This window comes from Crinia signifera, chromosome 7 (assembly GCF_055691185.1).
Source record: "Crinia signifera chromosome 7, ASM5569118v1, whole genome shotgun sequence".
Taxonomy (NCBI): domain Eukaryota; kingdom Metazoa; phylum Chordata; class Amphibia; order Anura; family Myobatrachidae; genus Crinia; species Crinia signifera.
This window is the reverse complement of record NC_139223.1, coordinates 180,147,451-180,164,288: the sequence shown is the minus strand read 5'-3', so window position 1 is coordinate 180,164,288 and position 16,838 is coordinate 180,147,451. Positions and strand designations below refer to the sequence as shown.

General features: G+C 45.7%; 1 protein-coding gene across 17 annotated transcripts in view; it reads left to right on the top strand.

The window, feature by feature from the left end:
• The window catches only part of LRRFIP1 (LRR binding FLII interacting protein 1), a 125,801-nt gene that overhangs the window by 87,331 nt on the left and 21,632 nt on the right, over window positions 1-16,838 (top strand). For 9 of the 17 annotated variants that reach the window (XM_083154518.1, XM_083154517.1, XM_083154522.1 and 6 more), the window contains 9 exons: window positions 909-986; window positions 4,515-4,550; window positions 4,715-4,840; window positions 6,797-6,967; window positions 8,363-8,455; window positions 8,775-8,867; window positions 10,544-10,636; window positions 11,950-12,061; window positions 12,953-16,157. In XM_083154518.1, coding sequence (XP_083010644.1) covers window positions 909-986; window positions 4,515-4,550; window positions 4,715-4,840; window positions 6,797-6,967; window positions 8,363-8,455; window positions 8,775-8,867; window positions 10,544-10,636; window positions 11,950-12,061; window positions 12,953-14,391 — 2,241 coding nt within the window. In that variant the 3' untranslated portion in view covers window positions 14,392-16,157. Of the gene's footprint in view, window positions 1-908; window positions 987-4,514; window positions 4,551-4,714; window positions 4,841-6,796; window positions 6,968-8,362; window positions 8,456-8,774; window positions 8,868-10,543; window positions 10,637-11,949; window positions 12,062-12,952; window positions 16,158-16,838 lie in introns of those variants that run through there. The other 8 variants (XM_083154529.1, XM_083154528.1, XM_083154527.1 and 5 more) reach the window with 4 other exon arrangements.

Sequence of the window (16,838 nt, the reverse complement as noted above, 5' to 3'; positions counted from 1 at the left end):
TCAAATATTTAAAACGTTTGGAGGTGTGCAATAAGAATTTCACACCTACATACCAATTTGTATTGAATGGATAATACATTGACTAACGTGTATGACCAGATTACCGCATGTGAACCGGAAACAAATTCCTTTCATTTTATTTCAGTGGGGGATGTAATGGGTAATGCGGGAATGACAGGTCGTCATTTGCAATACTGATGTAGCTGGCTTTTACACATGACTGGGAAAAGATCTGGTACCTGCAATTTGGTTGTTCTTTTTCTATATGACCGGTGACCCCTTATCACATGCACCACAGAGTGTTGGGATACTAGGAATAGTTTGTCAGCTGTATTCCTAAGAATGTCTTACACACACCGTTATTTTTAGTATGCTACTTAGCATGTGGTTTCCATAGCCGGGTGGTTAGATGGGACTGTAATATAGAACCTAGCCTTGAACTCTGCTGTCAGGTTAACTGTTACGGCCTTGCAGCGTGTTGCCATAAAGCATGGCCATTATTCTAGTCTCTTCTGCAGCTGCCTCTGATGTTACCATTATCCAGCGTTCTGCAGTAAGGAAACAGGATTTTTTATTTATTTACGTTTCAGACTTTTAGTGTAGTGCTCATTCCAGGCATCTTTCAAAACCCACGCAGCTCTTCTTCCCTGCCTGCAGTGTTGCTCTTTGCTGTAGTGCTTCTAGCACAGTTTGGTCTGTATTTCAGCGCTGATATGCAGAGCAGACCTGTGCTAGAATCTGCACCACAGTCAGGGAAGAGGAACTGTACAGGTTTTGACAGGTACAGGGTGCTAGAATGAATGCTATTAGTGTTTTTCTTTTCCTTACGAATGCTGTCTCTACCTGTCTCGCTAATGATGCTTTCCGCACTCTGTCTTGTCATTTTCTGTCCTGCTTGCTGCTGAAAGCCCTCTGATTACAGCTGTTACCTGGGCTCCGGATCCCGTGCCTCCTCTCGTGCCAGCTCTGCTCGCGCCAGCCCTGTGGTGAGGATTGGTTTCTCTTCCTTATTACTCTTTCACCTTAGCGTTTACATTGCTTTAACTCTTTGAGTGTCAACATCTCTGTCAGAGATGTGCAAAATATCTGCTAAAAACACCAGCGTCGCTCACATTTGTTATATAAATTCAAATAAAATATGTTGTGTCAAAAAAATATATATATTTTACTATATAAGGTAACATTACAGGACATTATGAGGAATAAAAATGTTTGCTTGCTAATTTTAACACCTATTGTGACAAAATCACTCGGCACACAAAGGGTTACATCACAAAGGTGATAACGAGAAGTGTTTGGCAGAGTATAGGCCTCCATACGCTATGTGATTTCAGCCCGATTCCAGTGGATTGGGACAAGAAATCCGCCTAAATAGCATGTATCTGACCTACAATCAGATGCGCAGCCCTGTGTGCATTATATCCGACCCTGAGATCATACATGTTGCATGTTAAGCTATGCGGGTCGGACCCCCTCCCGGCGACAGGAGTGTCCCAGGCGGCTCAAGGGGAATTGGATGCGACTTCACATTGGCCTTTATTCAGATCTGAGCTCAGTACAAATTTGTTTGTAAAATGGACAAAACCATGTGCACTGCAGGTGGGGCAGATGTAACATGTGCAGAGAGAGTTAGATTTGGGTGAGTTATATTGTTTCTGTGCAGGGTAAATACTGGCTGCTTTATTTTTACACTGCAATTTAGATTTCAGTTTCAACACACCCCACCCAAATTGAACTCTCTCTGCACATGGTACATCTGCCCCACCTGCACTGCAGCATGGTTTTGCCCATTTTAAAAACAAATTTGTACTGCGATCAGATCTGAATAAGGGCCATAGTGTAATGGGGCCTTAAGGGACGTAACGCAACAGACCGCTTCCTACTTTGCAGTGCCTAGTTTAGCAAGGTCACATTGGGTGCACTTACCTGCTCCAGCTGCTGGGATTATACAGTAATATTTCTCACCACATTAATTCAGTGCACAGCGCTGCGACGAGAACAAAAACAGGGGATAATTACCGCAAGTGTTTAAATCGGGAATCAAACGGAACCTTGGAGAATGCATGAATATTGTGGGGTGGAGGAAAACTATTGTTCCACATACGCCGCTAAGATGCTCTTCTATTTCGCTGTTAGTATGCATGTAAAGGAGAACCCCAGCCTTTCTGCTCCGAGAGCCATATTGGGACACTGCTTTACAATTCATATGCTTAAAAAAAAAAAGAAAAGGAAAAAAAAGCCTGAGATTTGGCTTCAGAATAAGAGAGGGGAACCTCTTTGCTGTAATGCCGTCATTTAAGGCCCCGCAGGGATAGAATGCTGATGTAGGGGGCGTGGCCATGTAATGTAGGGGTGTGGTCCTGATGAAGTCCCCTGAAGAGCACGTCCAGTCTTTCTATGCAGCATCAGTCCCCTCCCACAGTCCACGGCCTGTTGTCTACATTCTTATGGTCCCCTTTAGGTATCATGTGGAATTACAGGCCTCATTGTAACCACGTGGTCTAGTGAAATCACTGTCGATATCTTCTAATACCCTGTCCTGTTTATTTTCCTTTTTACTGCTTGTATGGGAAAACTTTAAAATAGGAGGATCTGAGATCCCAACACTTATGTCTCCCCTTCCGCGGCAGTACAGTATGTGTCTTGGTGCCGCCCTGTGAGTACTGCTGGCTTCTTGTTTCTGATCTTCTTACCCAGGGTGGCCAATACAGTGTTCTATGTACAGTACAGTATATTATCCGGTGCAGCCTCTGAGGTTTGATATGGCCTATCTGCTTCATGTGAGTTTGCAACCAGAGCGGTTGGTTGTCTCAGGCCAATGTTTGCCAGTGAGCTGAAGTCCTTTCCAGTGGTTGCACCACATGCCCTGTGGCCCCTTCCTTTATACTCGCTCCTGTAACAGCTTGCCCATTTTTCTTTAAGCAGTCCGCAGAGCCCCCTGGGCCGCCTTTGTTTCGCCGTGGGTCCGCCAGCGGCAGTCTTTCTTCACTGAGTCGCCTTGAAGATGAATCTGTTCCTGCAGTGAGTGAGAGTGTGAGTGTGGTGTATGGCCAGTGCTTGCTGACTTACTAACTAGAAGCATGGCTGTGTATCCATTAATCAGCCACAGACAGCCCTCTGATGCTTCACCTACAGCCTCTCAGCAGCTCCTAACGGGATGTAGTCAGTTTACCGACAGGCAAAATAAGATCAACCATCGGCAGACAATCAAAATACCGACTTGTTAAAAATGTCGACATGCCAGTCGACATGAGTTTTTATGATTTTTCTACTTTGAAGCGGACTTATTCTTACTTCACGATCCAGGTGGGCACCGAGTTAGTTTATGCTGAGCGCAGTGGGTATGCGGTACTCTAATACAGTGCCCATGTCAACATAGACACAAAAGTTGACTTTTGACGTGTCAGCATTTGTCTGTCGGCATAATGAATATCTGCCAATGTTTGCCTGTATTTTGACGTCAGTATTTTGAATGTAAGGAAATCATACTGACCCCCTCCTAATAGTGTCAGATTTGACCTGCCCTGTCTACAACAACTGATGATCTGTCTTTAGAGATTATTGCCCCTTTGACTTAATGTATTGTAAAGTATTACTGAGATTAAACGGAACCTTCTAGAGTTTAGCGGGCAGGCCAAGCGGTCTTTGAAGACTGTCAGATTGGTATCGCTTGACAGCGGTCAGCATTTTTATGGAGAACCAAAAGACCATGGAATAAATAAATTGAATGTATTCATAAATAACTATTCTCTTTTTGCAGCAGTTCTTCATTGTTGTGTTTGGTTGGCCCTTGTCCGGACAAAGTCCACCTTCTATCGCCTAGCGTGACCATTAAGTCATCCCTAGGCAGCCAGCGGCTCTCTCCATTGCTGTTATAACTTTCATAATAAGATCCGGACTGTAGGATGACAGTCAATAGGTCGAGAACTGTTTGTCGATATTCATTATGTCGACATAAACAATAGGTTGACGCAAGCGAAAGGTTACCATGTTGATGGCCGCCACATGAGTTTTATATTTTAAATTTGAAATAATTGACCATACACATGGACTGTTATTGGGAACGTTAAGGCGTGCTGAGCGTAGCGGAGAGCGGCGGATGGGCCGAAGCGCGGTGAGCAAAGCGAGCAGACATGGTAGACTAATTGGGGGTCCATGTGCGCAAATGTACAAATTTCACACCCAAGAAAAAAAGGTAAAAAACTTACGTCGATCTAAATAATGTTGACCTACTGTACAGTTGACCCTATGATCAACCACCCTTCAAAAGGCTTTGCCAGTGCATTCAACCGAAGGCTGCCCAACCAGGTGTGGCCCAGCCATGGTCACTCCGCCTAATCGTGCTTTTGGTGCCTAATGAGTTTGCTTTAGCGTAATTGAGGCTTAACTAACGATCTTACAAAATCTGGTTGCCTTATTATGATTATTATTTTCTCATCAGCGCTGGACCATCACCCCCTCAGGGGGGGGGGAAACTTGTCAACAGAAGATAACTTATCTGTTTCTTATTCCAGGTGGAAGAACGATCAGACAAAGACTTCGGGGAGAAGGTGAGACATTTTCTTTACCTCCCCAATTGCTGCGGTGGCAACGCAGAGATGGGCGGGCTTACCTTATATAACCCTCTCTGATCCAGATTCCATATCAACACTAATTAGGCTTCATGAATCAAAATTATTTATTTTTTTGTTTTGCTTTTTCTCTACGGTTCCAGAGCGGCCGCCCGGTGTCCAGCTTGTCTGCAGCTACCCTTGCTTCCCTGGGTGGGACATCTTCACGCAGAGGCAGCGGGGACACGTCCATATCTGTGGACACAGAAGCATCGATCAGAGAAATAAAGGTAATGCTGCATACAGTATGTGTTTATTTATAGTCATCCGGTAAATCCCCAGCCTCATGTTACGTATTGTAAGTAGTTGTACACAGAGGGGGGTCTGGTCCACTGATGAGGCATGCAACCAGTGCTACCACCCAAGGCTTAAGGCCAAAGGAGTGGCACGGTTGGCGAGCCATAGGATGTCCAGTCATGCCAATGCTGGAAATCCTGCCTGCGGCATGCCAATCTGAGTTTGAGGGGCAGGTTAGCGCTGGGCAGAAGGGTGGGGGGGTTATGTTTAGGCACTAGTGGGGGACTTAGGGTTAGGCTGCATGGAGGGAAGTATAGGCACTTAGAAGGGGGGTTAGGGATAGGCGTGGGGGTTGGAGGGTTTGGCTGTAGGGGGGGTTAGGATAAGGCTGTGGGAGGGGGTGAGGGTTAGGCTGTGGGAGGGGTTAGGGTAAGCTTGCAGGGGGGTTGAGAGTTAGGCTGTGGGGGTAGATGATTAGGGTCGGGGTTAGAGTGTGAGGATTAGGCTGTGGTGGTAGATGGTGAGGGTGCGGCTGCGGGAGGGGGGTGAGGGTTAGGCTGTGGTGGTAGATGGTGAGGGTGCGGCTGCGGGGTTAGAGGGTTAGGCTGCGGGAGGGGGATGAGGGATAAGCTGTGGGGGTAGATGGTTAGGGTGAGGCTGTGGGGGCAGGGAGATGGTAAACATACTTACCTGACCCTTCTCAGGATTCCCTCCATTGGGATGCTGGCGTCGGTAATCTACAAGATACAGATGTGTCCTTATGTATGTAGACTCAGAAACTCAGTCGCACGCAGATCTACCAGTGTCACATGTGACATGAATCCGCACAGTCTCCGAGTACATCCTAGTCGCATCGCTTGCATTAAGATGCGTTTTCAAGAAAGCAAAAAAAGTTGACTGCCGCTAGAAGATTCTCATGCGACTTGACGGCCAAGATGGGTTCTTTGGCGCGACCGCAGCAAATATCTATCTACTTATCAACCTCCACCTAGTGTAGTAACTTGGAGATATAAAATACCTCCCGAGATGTGACTTTTGTTTCATCGTCCACTTGTTCTAGAACCTGTTTGTGCTTATTTGTCTTTGAGACTCTTCTTGTTCGTTTTCAGTTTTTCAACTCGACCAAACTTGTTGTTTTTATACTGTAACAGGCAGATGTCTGTTCCCTTTGTTCCTTTACATAGCGCCCCATCCGACACAACGTTTCCTCTGTGTGACTCGGCGGGGCTGCATTATGAGATGACGCACTGGGTGCCGTTCCTTATTTTCTAATGAAGTCAGTCGTCTGATTAGAAATAATTGGCGCTTTACTGTATTTGCTCCCCAGATACAGTATGACTTTATTTTACAGCTGACGGTGACCGCAGCAGGTTCCTAGGCTTTGTGTATTGTAAATATTTCCAGTTCTGCTGTGATGTCATGTGGGATAAAGGGAGGGTCCGGGAGGCTGAGTTTTGATGTGTGCCGAGTTCTGTCCCAGCTGTACGCAGCTGTCTTACCCCATCTGCTAGTATTGCTGCCACTGGCTTAGTATACACAGCATGTGACGTTCTGTTTCATCCCCAGTAGACTTGCTACGCCAGGCACTAAGTGTGTGCTGTTCTCTGTCACACTGTCTTGCCCTCTACCTCATTCCAATGCATTCTTCATCCCCCCCTCCCCCCTTTAGGAGATCAGTGAGTTAAAGGATCAGATTGAGGATGTAGAAGGCAAATACATGCAAGGGCTAAAGGAGATGAAGGTACCACCCGTGTGACACTAATCCCGTACCCCAGCATGGCAGAGGTGCATTGCACACATGTGCCCTTGTGTGTGTGATTGGTGTGCAAAGAAACTAATCAACGGAACACTTCACTAATACATTTCTGCTAATGATCCAGATTTTTTCCTTTTGTGTGTTTTTGCTAGATTGTTTCACGGCCATTATTAACATCATCCTCTCTCTTCAGGACTCGCTGGCGGAGGTGGAGGAGAAGTACAAGAGGTCTATGGTGACAAATGCCCAGTTAGACAATGAGAAAAGCTCCTTACAGTACCAGGTGGACACCCTGCGGGAGGTGCTGCTGGAGTTAGAGGAAGAACTGGCAGAGTCCCGGCGCCAATATGATGACAAGCATAAAGTAAGGGTACACGAGGGGCACCCACACAGGCCTGCACGCTGGGGCATAAAGTATGAGTACACATAGGGGCGCACACACACACAGACGTGCTTGCTGGAGCATAAATTAGGGGTACACCTAGGAGCACCCACACAGGCCCATACCCTGGGGCATAAATTAGGAGTACACCTAGGGGCGCGCACACACAGATGCGCTCGCTGGAGCATAAAGTAGGGGTATACCTAAGGCGCACACACAGAACCGCTCGCTGGAGCATAAAGTAGGGGTACACCTAGGGTCGAACACACAGACCGGCTCGCTGGAGCTTAAATTAGGGGTACACCTAGGGGCGCGCACACACAGATGCGCTCGCTGGAGCATAAAGTAGGGGTATACCTAAGGCGCACACACAGAACCGCTCGCTGGAGCATAAAGTAGGGGTACACCTAGGGTCGAAAACACAGACCGGCTCACTGGAGCTTAAATTAGGGGTACACCTAGGGGCACCCACACACCGCTCGCTGGAGCATAAAGTAGGGGTACACCTAGGGGCACACACACACACAGGCCCTCTCGCTGGAGCATAAAGTAGGGGTGCACCTAGGGGCACCCACACAGGCCCGCTCGCTGGAGCATAATTTAGGGGTTCGCCATGGGGCACCCACACAGACCAGCTCGCTGGAGCATAAAGTAGGGGTACGCCATGGGGCACCCACACAGGCCAGCTCGCTGGAGCATAAAGTAGGGGTACGCCATGGGGCACCCACACAGGCCAGCTCGCTGGAGCATAAAGTAGGGGTACGCCATGGGGCACCCACACAGGCCAGCTCGCTGGAGCATAATATAGGGGTACGCCATGGGGCACCCACACAGGCCAGCTCTCTGGAACATTGCAGTCTTTCTAAACCACTGTAGACAGTTCAGTGATAACCATAATAATTACATAAATACCATATACATTTTATAAATGTCACGTTTTATGCACTGATTTTAAATGTTTTTTGGGGGATATTTTTTTGTTTTTATCCTGACCTCTTTGCAGTTGTTGTTGTTGGTGTTATTATTATTATTTTAATAGTAGTGTATAATCTGTTTAACCACTATTTACTGACCTCCCCACCACATCATTATACACGCCTCTTTAAAGCCAAGAGCGAGACCTGATTCTCTATGTACCTGGAAGTTGCAATACTCATTAGATTGTGCGGATTCCCTGGGCAGCCCCAGTAAATGCTGTAATGCCAATTGTCTATTAGACATACAGTGGGGAGTAGTTTTACTAAAAATGGGATGTTGCCCATATCAACCAATCAGATTCAATCTATTACCTTCTCCAGGCTTAATACATCTGCCCCTCTATTGATAGTGTCTGTTGGTTTTGTTGGAAGCGGCCTAATCTGCTTCTGTTCCCGGCAGGAGTGCGAACGGCAGCGGCACGATCAAGGCGTCCTGCGTTTCCAGCTGGCTGAGATGAAGGACGCTTTGGAGCAGAGGGAGGCGCTGTTGACGGTGAGTGAAAAACAAATCTGTTTTTTGTATAACAAGATTTTATCGACTCCGTGAGAAATGTGCAGAGATTGGTTTCTTTGTATTTATGTTGCGCAAGATGAAGTTGTATTGATGCAGCACACGTGGGGTATAATCTGCAGTGAGGCACCATCCCTCAGTGCCTCAGTGTTCTATATTGTAACTACATTCTCTGTCATTCTGGGGTTCTTGCATGGTAGAAGATTGCTTTTTCGCCTTATTCTTACCCAATCTTTACTCTTTTTTTATCCATCTTGTCCACCATGTCCTTTCTGTAATATGTCTGTCTACTGCCTGTTAGGAGATCCGTCAGCTGCAACAAAAACAAGAAAACAGCGACCGGGAGATTTGCGATCTCAAGGAAACCATAGAGTGGAAGGATAAAAAAATAGGGGTAGGAATCCGCATTAAGGGTTGCTGTGAATCGCCACGGTCTTTTCTGGCATAACAGGGAAATTGCTGATAAGTACCTTAACTCAAACTAATATTAGGCATTATCATGCAATGCAATCCGTACGTGATATTACCGCCCATGATTGTATTGCAAAGTGTGATCCTACCTTCGGGATGTATTATTGTTCCGAAAGGAGCCAGTCCCTGTCATCTGCTCTGCCAGCCGCAGGGGGGGTTCGCGAATGTGTGATCAGCCAAACCGCGATGCACAGCACCCACTTCCTTGGGGGCTCCAAGTGAACAATCTGCCCCGGCCGGCAATGCGGTGTGTAGCTCGTATCTGTGGGAGTAGGATGGCCAATCCTGGGATCAGGATTTCGGGATTAGACTGCGCATGCGCAGTCTAAAGCCGGGCAGCTTCTGAGTGAGTGCTCAGACGCTGCCCGGCTACTCCCGTCCAGGCAGTGCGGCTCTGTGCAGCGTGACAAGGTGACGGGTCACGCTACCGGCTTCCCGACACCACCCGCACGGCACCCGTTTTCACTGTGCGCCCACCCGCCGGATCCTGGCTTCGCCCGCCCACCGGCTCCTGGCTTCACCCACCCGGCTACAAAACGCGCCGCACCACACCTCACCACACATGTAAGTTAATATGCGGGGTGGCCAAGGAGGGTTTTTCTTATTAGGGAAGCCGATCCCGGGAATCCCGATTTCCGGGATTGAAAAAATGCCCCCGGATTGGCATCCCTATGTGGGAGCTAATATCCGGATTGCTTTGCATTCTAGATATTGGTAAATCGGGTAGCATTGCACCCCCCATTGAAACCTCATGCAGGAATGTTGGTCCCTCCTTCATACATACTTACTATTTGTGGCTAACGCCCGTAAACTGGTGTTTTCTGGGAAATAGCCGCAAATATGTCATAAATGGGCTCCATAGTCTGACCTGTACTATCTCTCTCTATGTAAGGGGAGCCCTAGAATGTTTGAAGGCCAAAACAGAATAAAGGGTGAGATCCTCAGCCTAAAGTTATATGGCATTTTATTATTCCAGTTCCAGGTTCCGTTCTGTAGGAAGTGGTTTTATACTACATTATATTAGTTCTGCATGGAAAGCCTTGGCTGCTCTCAACAATGTCCAAATTAATAGATTTAAGGGAAGCAGCCAGAAGTTGCTGACATTAGGGGGTCCCTGAATATTTACTGGCTCAAGTGTTGAAAAATAACGAGTTGGAAGCAAAGCAATGGAAGGAGAGTCATTTTGAACCTGGGTAAACCATGGTGCAATACAAACGGTGCAAATGCATTTTGCATGCAGGGTAAATACTGGCTGCTTTTGAATGCAGCCCAAAAATCTCGGACAGATTTATTTTTGAACAGTGATCTAAAGTCCAAATAAGACGCACCCCTCCAAACTTTTTTAAAATCTTTCTGCCCAATCCACATTGTAGGCCGGATTTGCGAAGGTGCTTTGCTTCCGAATTCACCCCTGTCTATCAATTGCCCCTTATCCCTAGCGTTGCCCATTACTTACCTACGTTTTTAATGACGTTTCCTTCTCCGCATGTTCTTGTCTTACTCTGAAATCTTGCACATCAGTTCATTCTTTTCACGCACTCTTTCTCTCTCTTCCACACCACTTTACCTCTTCTTGCTCTTCTAACTGGGGAAGTGCAGGCTCTGGAGAGGCAAAAAGAGTTTTTTGAACCGGTGCGCAGTGAACGCGACACCCTCAGGGAAGAGGTGACCCGCCTGAGGGAGGAGTTAAAGGTACTTAGCATGTATGAATGTTTGAAAGTTACATTTTGGGTGATGTGCTGGCATTAGATTATCACAGGGGTGACCAAACCGGTTCTCGGGATCTACCAATGGTCCACATTTCTCAGATCACCTAGCTGGTGCACAGCTGTAGTCATTACTAACTGTCACATTTCCCAGATCACCTAGCTGGTGCACAGCTGTAGTCATTACTAACTGTCACATTTCCCAGATCACCTAGCTGGCGCACAGCTGTAGTGATTACTAACTGTCACATTTCCCAGATCACCTAGCTGGTGCACAGGTGTAGTCATTACTAACTGTCACATTTCCCAGATCACCTAGTTGGTGCACAGGTGTAGTCATTACTAACTGTCACATTTCCCAGTAACTGTCACATTTCCCAGATCACCTAGATGGTGCACAGCTGCAGCCATTATTAACTCACATTCCCCAGACTCCCTAGCTGGTGCACAGCTATAGTCATTACTAACTGTTACATTTCCCAGATCACCTAGCTTGTGCACAGCTGTAGTCATTACTAACTGTCACATTCACCAGACCACCTAGCTGGGGCACAGCTGTAGTCATTACTACCTGTCACATTTCCCAGATTACCTGCCTGGTACACAGGTGTAGTCATTACTAACTGTCACATTTCCCAGACTCCCTAGCTGGTGCACAGCTGTAGTCATTACCAACTGTCACATTTTCAAACCTGCTGCAGTCATGCCTACTATAGATCCACAGGCTGCCTGAGACACATGAACTGTTGGTAGATCCTGAGGACAGGTTTGGCCCTCTCTAGATTAATACAACAATTCTGGAAACATGTTTATCTGTCTATCTTAACAAGAGACGCTCCTTTTCTACCGTACTTTACAAGAGGGGAGACAACATGCAGCACTCCAGCTGCTGTGGAACTACTCATCCCAGCATCCCCTGCCACAGTTTTGCTGTTAGGGTATGCTAAAACTGCGATCAGGGCATGCTGGAATGTGTAGTTCCACAGCAGCTGGAGTATTTTACGTTTATTGCCCATGCAATAGACATTATGTGCAGTCAGGTATGGATAAAGCTGATATGATGCCAAGCTAACAACCAGGTGTCTGTACATAATGTATAATATTATGTATAAGTACATAATGTAGCCAATAGGAAAGTCATTAATACCTTATTATTCCCGAATGGGCCATTCAAAAGTCTGTGTAAAATGTTGTATTCCGTTCCCATGTTTGGTAAGGTATTCTGCCTAACTGTATCCAGCGATGAAGCATTTTACTTTCCAGTGACAGCTAATGCACAGCTAATTCTTCTCCACTCAGAAAAACGGCATTCCACTGGATTCCGTGGATATCCCCAACGGCGACGCTTCAGCCGAGCCCCACGTTAATGCCGACGGCCCACCAGATCCGCCGTTAAGGATCACATCAATGGGTAAGTGACTCTGCCTGTGATCCTCTGCAAATCCTACTGTGAGCTGGGTAACTTTCCACTAACCCTGCATGCTGTGCTTTGTCAAGCTCCTACAGCTTCTTACCTTGTAAGGGTGTTTTTGAGCCTAGCCACCCCCTTCCAAAGTCAAAGTCGTTGGATTGATAAAGGTGAAATAGACTGAAAAGCGAGCAGGATAGAAGTAGAATCCAGCGTTTGTTCCATGTGGACGTTTGCGCCCCTGGATCGCACCTCTTTTAGCTGGTAATTATTCATTCTCTGGCGTTGCAGTAATCCATCGGTCTACTCTGAAGGCTTACGATGGGGGGGGGGGGGGTTGCAAATTTCTGCAAGGAATGCAAACAGTCTTCTCTGAAATGGAGCGTAGGTGCCATTAATCATTTTTAGCACCAAAACTAAGAGGATAGAATCCCAGCTGCTTTGTTAGTTGGAGATAAAACATATGGCGGTTTATAGGGAAGCGAGAGCATTATTTGTTATTATCCAATTATGTGCAGGCGTTTTGAAGTGCTTTGTAGTACTGTCCTTTTTTATTTCGCACTCAGCAAATCCCTTCCTGTTGTGGTCAAAAAATCGAGATGGCAACAGGTCAGAAATGGTCGTCTACCGGTGTTTTTTTTTTCACAGCAGACCACTGAGCATCTGTTTTTCTACTTTTCAGGACTTAAAGGCTCTCTGCTTCGCTATGTTTGTCTCTTCAGCAGTTATCCTGGCTTCCTAGCGATGGGTGGCACTTTCCTGCACTGTCCAACCTGTTGCTTTTCTACATATTCTACCTTGGATGAAAACCTCTCGCTCTTTCTCTAAGCTCTCTTGGGGATGTGGGTTAAAGTTGCCTGTGGATTCTTCATTTTACTGTCCATGGTTTTTTAGGCAAATCAGAAGGAGAAGTGGAGAAAATGGAAACCGTGTCAGCGGTGGGTGAATGTCCACCATCTGTGGTTCGGCAAGAAAGACCGGAAGTGCCACACGACACCACAGCTGATATACCATTACAGGCAGAAGGTGGCGATGCCCCAGAGGAGCAGAGCGAGACGGATATTAATGGTAACACAAGCGAGGCGATGGTGACTGCTGACGATGGTACCGACCTTGATGAAGAAACTAATTCGGACCAGCAAGAGGAAGAGCTGTCTGATAGCTCAGACCATGTAAACAACAATAAGGAAACTGTGGCAGATGTGGAGCATAAAAACTTGTTGCTTTTGGCACCAAATTCTTCTGAGGTAGATGGAGAGGCAGCATTGCGCCATAGAGATGTAAGCCCTTCGGGAAGTGAAGTCTTTCAGGACGCTCTGGATTTCGTTGCTCAGACTCCTGATGCGATTAGCGAGCCAAATGAAGAAGCCATATATTCCACCAGTGACATTAAGAATGAGGGTCTACAAAGCAGCCAACTGGGGGACCTCCCAACTGAAGACGGAGAATGCAAAGTAGACAATAAATCAGGGGAATGTAACGTAAATCCAGCAGAAAGTACACAGGCTTCACATTCTGGAGGAGGTGGCACACATGAAATTCCACCCTGTGATCATAAGAGCGAGGAGACTGAATCCTTGAAGAGCACGTCAAGTGATGGCACCAGCCTCAGCCCTCAAGAGTGTTGTAAAAAAGATTCAGAAGAGAAGACTACCAATGATACTATATCAGCAGATCCAGAACCTAAGGAATCATGTGGAGAGCTGATTAAACTCTCAGAGGATGCTACAAAGGATGACGTAGAATTCCCCCCTACTGAGGAAAACCTGGACCAAAAAGAAATTGATAAAGTCACAGGGTCTGTACAGACCAGCACTGAGGGCGGTGAACATGATACGGATCAGACGAAGGCTCCTGAACTGCCCTCACAAGACCCAATATTAGCAGGTGTGGAGGCTCCTGTGGTGGAACCTGAACATAACAAAGTGATAGATGATCCTGAGCCTTGTATACAAAATAAAAGGGGAAGCAAGGCAGAAAACGTTGGGCCAGTTGGGCTCCCAGATCATATTATCATTCCAGAGAGAAGCCAGGAGACTGAATGTTTATCCTCGGGAAGTGAAGATGCTAAGACGGTGGAACATGAGGAACTTGACCAATCTTCTGATGAACAGCTTCAGGGAAAAGATGACAAAGTGCCACAAGTTACTGAAAATACAAAGGAGTCTGAGACCTTCAGCAGCGAGGGAGAATCGGCGGGAGATGAAACCGACGAGGAAGAAGATGGTGTCGTACGAAGTGAGAAGTACACTGGAGAAAGTGAATTGCCCGACACACCATCAACGCCAAAAAGGGGAAAAGGCAAAAACAAAGAGGATTGTGTGCTTTGCTGAGAAAGATCTAAGCGGTTCTTTATGCTATGTAGAAATCCCTGTGACACTGCTGAACATCGTCCACCATTAACTCTATTGCACTAGTACCTGCTCATCTTTTGTTACCAGAGGAGAACGCATCCCGTGTGTAGCAAATTGAAGGTGCACCGTTTTGCTCCACAGAATTCTACCCTTCGTCTATCTTTAAGTATCCTAGTTGGAATACCACTTTCAGATGTTTAGCTCCTGGAATTCAGCAACATTACGGGACAATGGCTGGTCCAGGAAATTGTTCTCCGAATGTTGCCTGCAACCCAAAGACCGGTCGCTATTCAGTCCCGTGATGCCTACTGCTTATATCTTTAGTTTTGCGTTCTCCCTGCCCTGTAGTAAGGTATATATTGTCCCAGCCGTTCTCCCCTGTACCAAAATAATTTGGCTTATGTTCCGCCAATGCCTAGTATGTAGACGTGTGTTCTGGGTGGACAGATCCGGAATTTAATTTTTGACTTTTTTTCTTTTTAAGTACCATTTTGTTTTAGCAATGTTTTTTTTTTTTTTTGCTTTATCCATCAAGAGTAACCCTCAAAAATATTTCTCCCCTTGCTAGTTTTAATTTTTTCTTTTTTAATGATGTCGCAGGGATGCTGGGAACGGCGGTATGGCGCGGGCTATTATTTATTTCACTGGCTTGTCACTGGATTCGTGTTTAATTTGATCTCACATTCCATGTTAAACAGATTGAATGTATAACAAATATTATTACTAAATTAAATGGTTTAATTTCATGTTTGTTAGCTATGTATGTATTCATGTTTGTGTATAGAACACGTGCACTAGCTCCACATCCATTCTCCCCTCGGCTACTGAAATTGCGTAATTAACTCGCTGCGCGTTTGTGAACATACAATGTAATGACATTGACATGAGGTGCAAGGAACCCGCACAGGGGGGAACTCCAATGTTGCTATCCTGGCCTTGTGGACAATTTCCAGTCAATTCTGCAGCAGTGAAGGTTGTAGTGTTCCAAACATTTCTGCATGTTCGCTCCTGTGTTAGTCTAGAACAGTGGTGTCAAAATCATGGCCCTCCAGCTGTTGTGGAACTACACATCCCAGCATGCCCTGCCACAGATTTATATAATGGATTGCTAAAATTGTGGCATTGCATGCTGGGACGTGTAGTTCCACAACAGGTGGAGGGCCGTGAGTTTGACAACACTGGTCTAGAATCAGTGAAGATGTATGTATCAGCATGTAGGCTGCAATGTAGGAACTGCATACCAAGAATAAGTCTAGAAAGCAATCACATTTTTGTATACAGTAATACAATTCGATATAAATGGCTCGCTCTTTCGGCACTTACAGATCTATTTTATGAGGCTTCGAGGGTCAGATTTAGAAAAAAAATCTGTAAATGCATATAGATTGCTTATTATCGACAAGTATTGCACAACATGGGAACTTGCCAGGAAAGAAGTGCACAGATTTCCAGACACAATAAAGACATTTACCCTGTTTAGGCTACGGACTTTCCCAGTTAATGTAAATATATCTATAAGATATATATGCAAAATACCTTGAAGCAGAGTATGCACTTTATTCTATATATCTCACTGTATAATGTGTTTCATACCAATTCTATGTACCGTATGCTCCTGCTGAAAGTGCAGACCTTCTTTTTGGCTAGGAACCAGGCATTTTCAGTTTACGGTTATCCCAGTAGAAGTGGTCCTGTCTGTCCTGTCCTACATCGCCATCTTGTGGTAGATAATGAGTACTGTACTTTAAGAAAGCTACATTTTGAAACAAAGGTGGATTTTAACATATTGAATAACAAACATTCAAAGTAATATTTGAAAGGCAGGTGAATTTTAAATATGCATTCCTAAAAATAAATGTTACATGTTGATATTTGTCCAATCATATCTGTTTGTTGTAAGATAATTACTAGGCTAACACATTTGTCCTGATTCCAGAGCTGCATCCTCTGTCACTCTTTTAATTGCCCTATATAACAGTTTGTCACACTCATGCTTTTCAGGTCACCTGTGGGTTTTAAAACCGTGGCAGTTTGTGATACACAGTGTTCCTTCTGGGTGACCTGTATGGGGTCCTGAGGACCAAGGGGCAGATGTTTTAGGCCTGGTGAAGTCATAATGCACTAGCCAATCAGATCCCAACTGTCATTTTTCAAACCCAGCCTGTAACATAATAGATAGGAAAGTTTGAAAACCACTGCCCTATGTACTTGATGGCATTGTGTGATATTTCTGTTAAGATACATACTGTACCTTCTGTGATTTTATATTTACTACATGCATTATGATACTATGGGCCTTATTCTAGTTCACTCTTAGAGGCAAATTCCTTCCTAGCTGGACAAAACCATGTGCACTGCAGGTGGGGAAGATGTAACAGGTGCAGATAGAATTAGATTTGGGTGAGTTATTTTGTTTCTGTGCAGGG